The sequence below is a fragment of the Solanum tuberosum genome, unplaced genomic scaffold (assembly GCF_000226075.1).
Source record: "Solanum tuberosum cultivar DM 1-3 516 R44 unplaced genomic scaffold, SolTub_3.0 scf00467, whole genome shotgun sequence".
Lineage (NCBI taxonomy): Eukaryota > Viridiplantae > Streptophyta > Magnoliopsida > Solanales > Solanaceae > Solanum > Solanum tuberosum.
In genome coordinates this window covers 315446-322757 of record NW_006239388.1, presented here as the reverse complement: position 1 = coordinate 322757, position 7312 = coordinate 315446, and the positions used below count along the sequence as shown (strand labels likewise).

The following is a 7312-nucleotide window of genomic DNA, read 5'->3' as shown; positions in this document are numbered from 1 at the left end:
TTTCAATTGTATATGTATAGCGAATTATACATATATATGTTTGCTATGGAGCGCAATTATGCAAACTTTGCTATAGCATACAAATATGATTTTTTTGTTTGCTATATGTGAAAGTTGCTTTTGAATATAACACAACAATTGCTTAGACTAGCATAACAACTTACTAATTTACTGAATAATATTCGACAATTTAGGAAGTTGTTGAAACAAGTTCAAATTGGTTGAGGCAGAAGTAGTGTCAAAATAAATTTTAAGGATATATAAATATAAAAGGGATAATTGTACATAATGGCAAACTTTTAATGCAAAATAAATACAGTAGCTACCGTTTCATTTATTTCCTTTAAGGAGCAAAGTTTCGGTCAGTTTGCTATTTAATGGCCCCACCGAATTGTATAAGTAAAAAAAAAAAATCACGTTATTCTCTTCCTTTTATACAATATCTTCTTCTCGTTTATATCTTTTTTTCCTTCAATTTCTCCCAAATTTTCTCCCCAAAATTAGTTTGAAATTTCAAATCTCCACCAGCATCGCGGTTTCAAAATCCATTCAAAAATTTCAGGTACCGCCAAAACTTATCTCAATCGATTACTTTTAATTTTTGTCTATTTTTTTTTCAATTTTTTCAAGCTATTTTTCACATCAGTTCATAATCCATACAGAGTTTTCCTTCAAACAATGGATGCCCAATCTCCATCTAAAAGATTCACAAGAGGTATACCCTTGCATGTCGAAAATAGTGTTGAGCGCCCATCTTTTTCCTTGGGTTTAACTCAGGATTTTGGGGAGGTTTCAGGTTCAATGTCCAAATCCAACACAATGCAAGAGATCAAATCCAAATTGAAAAATAACCCAATCAGATTGGAGGGAATGAGTGCGAAATTGAAGCAATCCAACATCAAAATTGTGGAGGGAGGTAAGAAAGATCAGTCTGCTGCTGGGTCAAGTAAAAAAAGGAAAGAAAAATCAACTAATTATACAGAAGAGAATGCAAAAAGAAAGAAAGTTGTTGTTTCTGGCTTATTGGAGCATGATGAGGTATTTGTATAATCATTATTTTTGATATGTTACGATTATATATTTTTCTTATATTTTCTGTGTTGATTCATGTCTTATAACTGTTTGTTTATGCAGTTTTATATAGTACTGTATAATCATTATTTTTACATTGTCTTATTGTTGTGTTGATTCATGTCTTATACTGGTTGCTTATAAAATTGTGGTTGTATAAATGTATAATGTTCCCTTAAACATACACATTTGATCACACTTATATAATTTATATCTTCTTATTTTTACAGCACGTAGATGTCATTTTGTATTACATACGCAAAAGAGCCAAGTACTCCGACACCAATGCATTCAGTTTTATCACTGTCGATTGCAATTTCAGTAATCTGATTACCAATGTCTGGGATGCTTATTATAATTTTGAAAGTAATATTAACAAGGAAAGTACAGAGGAGTCGATTATTGAGTATATTAACGGATACAGAATGCATGTTGCTAGACCTTGGCATACAGTTGATAACATCCTCATTCCTGTTAACATCAAGGAGATCTTTCATTGGATTTTGATCGTTGTGTCTATTAATGATAGATCTATACAGATCTATGATTCTCTTAGGGGTGGTGCCCTACACGATTCGTCAGTTGAGAATGAGATCAAGAAATATGCACAACTTGTTCCCATGTATTTATCTAAGTCTGATTTTTATGGGAAGAAAGGCATTGACATATCTTCACACCCAAAGTACAAGTCCCACTCTGAATGTGACTCTTTTGAAATGATTTATGTCAATGATATACCACAACAAGATGCAGGAAGGCTGTAAGTTTTATTATGGTTATTTTTATTCAAATAGATATTGTTAATTTTATACTGATCATAAAATTGGATGTGTTTTATTTTCAGCGATTGTGGACTATATGTTGCTGCTTATGCAGACCATATCAGTAATGGAAATGTGGTTCCAAAATCCTTCGATTCAGAGTTCACACGTATTCAATATGCTTCTTTATTGTGGAACTATGGGGTGCAAAAGATCCAAGCCGATGCCACTAGTGACAGTGAGGCACCAGAAAGGCCAATCAGGATTCATAGGGATTGCGATAGTAGTGAAAAGATCACAATTAATTAGAACAGTACTAAATTTCTGGTTTTTTTTTAATATGCAAATGACATGCATAACAACCTTTACTGTTTTGAACTTCAAGTTTTGAACTTTCAGTTTTTTGATTGTAATATACTCATTTGACCGATTAAGTCTTTTACTTACTTGTTTTTGTTAATTTCATTATATATGCAGTTTAACACTTTAATAATTATACAAACTAAATTATATAATGTATATTTATACATTAACTGTATAAATCTATGTGTATCCTTTATGTTGTGTATATGTATACACTTATTGTTGTGTCAAGTAAAAAAAAAGGAAAGATAAAACTTACATTTATACATATCACAATGATAAACTGAAGTTGTGGTTTGTGGGTCATTGGACTGTATAATCATGTTTTATATTGAGTGTATAAATATACATTTGTTAGGATTATACAATTTGTTCATAAAATTTAATTATACAAATCAACTTATACAATGTTTGTTTATACACTAACAGTATAAATCTAAGAGTACATTTATGTTGAATATATACATCTACATTGTTAGGCTTATATGATGTTCATAAAGTATAAGTATACAAACCACTAAACTAACAACATCTATTTACAGATTAACTGTATAAATGTCGAAAGTTTATACAATCTTTAATTCCCTTAATTCATTATGAATATACATTTTCTGTTTCAAAAAGGGAAAATCAATATAACTAATACAAATAGAATACAATGTTCAATATCCAGCTTATACAAATATAATAAAACGTTCAATTTAACTTATACATATATAATTTCTGTATATGATGTACAATATATACGCCAACAATAATTCATATTATATACAAGAGCATGAATATAAAATGAAGATAAAAAAGATCACAATTAATAGGACATAACAATTTATTCCATCATCAACATTCCAGTCAGAATAACATTCAAGTATCTATAAAATCGAATTTTACACTCAAATATAATCGAAAGAGCTTATTAAACTTCTTGAGGTCTGTTTCTGCATGAACGCCTATTGTGACCTGCAACTCCACATGTGCTACACGTATGCTTCCCTTTGAGACCAAGCAATTCACGTTTTGTTTTTGAACGGGGTTTATTTTTTGGCCTTCCTGGAGGTCTTTTGAATTTTGGAGGCCGGACTTCATCATACATTATGTATTCAGGTATCACCCATTCTGCTACATCAGGCAATGGATAAATTGGTATCTCATAAATCTTCAAAACCGTCTTTGGTTTATACAAATCCGAGCAATATCCATCAGCCACTAGACTTTTTCGCTGTAGTACAGCCCAAGCATGTTCACATGGTATTTTCTTCGTATTGAAACTTTCCACAACTACATGTTTTATTCTTTAAACATACCACAAAACTCCTACCATCATCAGTCACATTGTATATATATTCAGTTGACGGCACAACCTGTTTCATACAAATAGATTTATTTATATTTATAAGTCTATGCAATTGTATATATATTCTATCTGTGTGCATAACTGATTAATTAACATTACATATACATAAAACATACCCTCATTTGTGTGCTCATTGCTTCATTTTCGATCAGTATCTTCTGAAATTTTCCAATCAACGGAGTAAATGTGCAGGCTGCCTCGTGTTTGTTGTCATGATTCCATCTCCCAAACATCAGTCTAACCTCTTCTAGAAAATTAAAAATTGGTAATTCACGTGGAGACACTAATGCAACATTTATACTCTCTGCAATGTTAGACGTCATAGCCCATCCCCGATGAGTTTCTGCATAACACCTTGACCACTTATCATATCCAGCTAGCTCCAAATACTCTTTGACACCTACATCAACCTTTTCTGCAGTATCCATCAACCTATCAAACTCAACTTTACTGCAAGTTTTTGCCATAGTATAAAACACAGGACTTAGCTCCTTTGATGCCTTCCTAAATTTCTTCTCTACATTACACCACAAGTGCCACATACAAGCATAATGTGGCACGTTTTTATACACTTTTGTGACTGCCTTTATGATGCTCTCATTTCTATCGGAGACTACACACATATTACTCCTTTCCCCATAAGCCTCTCTTAGTTGTACAAAAAACCAAGACCAAGATGCGTCATTTTCTGAATCAATATCATTTCTATCGGAGACTACACACATATTACTCTTTTCCCCATAAGCCTCCCTCAGTTGTACAAAAAATCAAGACCAAGCTGCGTCATTTTTCGAATCAATGATACCATAGGCCAGTGGAAAAATAGTACCTACATTTTTATTTACATACAAATTAACATAAAATCAAAAATATACATTCAAAAACACAATGAAACATACATGCTCCGTCCATTGTGCTTGCAGCCACAAATGTTCCATTATACGGTCCTCTTAAGTGACTTCCATCAACAACTATGACAGGCCTGCAATGATCAAAGCCTTGTATACAATTATTCAATGCAACAAAAAGATACAAGAATTCATTTTTTTCTGTTTTCTTTAGACGTATATGCGAGCCTGGATATGTAATATCCATCATATACAAGTATGCTGGAAGTTTGCTGTAAGATGCAGTTGTGGTGCCCCTCAATGAAATCAGAGCCTTTTCTTTAGCCCTCCAAGCCAATGAGTAATTTACATCAACTCCCAAATATATCTTTACATCACTCCTAATATCAGAAGGTGTATATTTTCTCTTGTGATCAACAAACTTAGGCTTAACGATCCCACCAATCAACTTGCTTGTTGCATGTTTTTGTGAATACACTTTATCCTTCAAAGGACAAGTATGATCTGTATTAAATGCTCGGATCCTAAACATTCCAGACTTGCTGATATTTGATGCTTTCATCAACCACTCACATTCATCAGAAATACATTCCAGCGTATAACTACATCAGCAAATACAGCACAACATATCAATATACAAATAACTAAAACACCATATACAGTAATGTATTTGTTTGTATAAACTAGCTACCTGATTGCATTTGACCTCACAGTTCTATATTGAAATCTATTTTCAATTGCATAATTTTGCATCACGGATTTCAAAGTGGCTTTGTTCTTATACACTTGGTCAATCTCCACTTACTTATTACAAGGATCTGAAATGACTCCATCGCAGCTCCCTGACCCCAAGACACAAAGCGGGCTCGTACCAATTCACCAATTGACAGATGCATAGTCTCAAAATCAGCAATACCATCATTACAAATTGATATAACCATATCCTTCTCCTGATTTGAACTTTCACACAGTTCAGTGATATTGCTACTATTATCCATTTTGCTTATACAAATTGGATACTTGTTGAAGTCATCTGCAGACTTTTTAAGCATGATATACACTCTAACACCCATGTCATTGTGAATCAACATTGGGAGGATGGGACGACGTGACGGATTGGAAAGCACTTTTTGCTTTCTTTAACCCTATACTCAAGTTTCAGCTTAATCAAATTTGTATCAAAACTGAGTTGCATTGCAATAACATTATACAACTCCTTATACGATGAACTCTCTTTAAAAATCACCCCCTCAATTGTATAGTCAACGTAACAATTGTCATTGTCCCATCTACCGGAATGCATAACCAAAATAGCTAATGAAGCCATTTTTCAAAATTTCTGTATAAAAGAAAAGTTATATATACATATACATTTATACTATTAAGAATTTCAACAACAAACATAATGTATATTTATACAAATTCTAGCAACTTCAGTTATTCACATATATACATATTCCAATTACATACTCATATAAATGTTTATATACACATTCTGCATATACATTTATATATAAACAATTATATACACAAATTATAACTTTATACACAATTATATAATTTCATACAAGTGTAGTGTTATGATGAAGATAACTGTATAAAACATACACATAATAGTTTCATATATGTATTATACATATCTTACTGAATCATATCTGAAAACCTATACGTATAAACTCTAAGCAAATATACAAATCCAAACACAAATATTACTGTGAAATGAGCGAATCTCCGATCACAAATTCAAAATAATCAACAAGTTCATCTAGAAAATTTCCAGATCACAAATTTCCATATCACAATTTTTTGTAGATTATAAATTAACTATACAAATCATAATTGTTAAACTCTATTTCGAACAAAATATACACCTCTCAATATACATTCAACTTAAATTGATGATAGTTAAAAAGGAAATCTGATTTTGAATACATGTTGAACACCATCTTCGACCTAAAAAAGCAAGCAAAATCAGAGTATGTTTTCGTCATGAAATTACCTCCTATTGCTATCTCTACAGTCCAATGATCTCGATTGTTTGTGTAGTACCGTCAATTGCTTGATCAATTTTCTGAATTGAGTTACAATGGAGTTCTTACTGTTGAAGACGACGAAGAAGGAAGGGAATTCGAATGGAACAGAACGTGCGTGACTTCAGTGATTTTTTTCCTTTTTTTTCTAACCGAAATTAATGCCCTTTTCTTTTTTAAACTATCAAAATGTATAAAAAAAATAAAAATTGACAAGCGAATATACAGAAAGAAAAGTCCATAGCAAACTATAATTTTGCTACGGACTGCAATTTTACCAAGTTTGCTATAGCATACAATTAGCAATTTTTTATTTGCTATATGTAAAATTTTCTCAATATAAAATAAGGCTTACAGAGCCAGTAAGGGAATTAAACAAATCATCAATTCTAACTAAATTATTTTTCTTTGTATCAAGCCATCTAAATTGATAATAATAATAATAATAATAATAATAATAATAATAATAATAATAATAATAATAATAATAATAATAATAATAATAATAATAATAATAATAATAATAATAATAATAATAATAATAATAATAATAATAATAATAATAATAATAATAATAATAATAATAATAATAATAATAATAATAATAATAATAATAATAATAATAATAATAATAATAATAATAATAATAATAATAATAATGTGATGCTTTCAACTTTTAATAATAATAATAATAATAATAAATACAAATAATAACATGTATATATTCATACATATTTTATCATTACATTTTATCGTTATAAAACATATTTTGTCTGAATCACTCTATATACAATTTTTAAAATGTTCTTCATCTATTTGCGCAACACTGTTATTTATCATATCTTTATGAAAATACATTTTAATCATTTTATTAATAACATAAAG

The 7312-nt window shown here is 30.3% G+C and overlaps 1 protein-coding gene across 1 annotated transcript; it reads right to left on the bottom strand.

Annotated features, from left to right (window-relative positions):
• Positions 1–3111: 3111 nt before the first annotated feature.
• Positions 3112–4274, bottom strand: LOC107058228 (uncharacterized). The gene is made up of 3 exons (XM_015303677.1): positions 3666–4274; positions 3500–3556; positions 3112–3414 (listed from the first exon to the last, which is right to left on the bottom strand). Exons 1-3 carry the CDS (start codon positions 4272–4274, stop codon positions 3112–3114), a joined length of 969 nt encoding a protein of 322 aa, XP_015159163.1.
• Positions 4275–7312: the final 3038 nt, after the last annotated feature.

Bases quoted from the DNA above. Each gene is read 5' to 3' on its own strand.
- LOC107058228 (XM_015303677.1), bottom strand. From the start codon at position 4,274: ATGTGTGTAGTCTCCGATAGAAATGATATTGATTCAGAAAATGACGCA. The intron at 3,557-3,665 runs GTATGTTTTATG...TGTATGAAACAG, and splicing joins CAATGAGCACACAAATGAGG to GTTGTGCCGTCAACTGAATA. The intron at 3,415-3,499 runs GTATGTTTAAAG...GCTGTACTACAG, and splicing joins ATGATGGTAGGAGTTTTGTG to CGAAAAAGTCTAGTGGCTGA.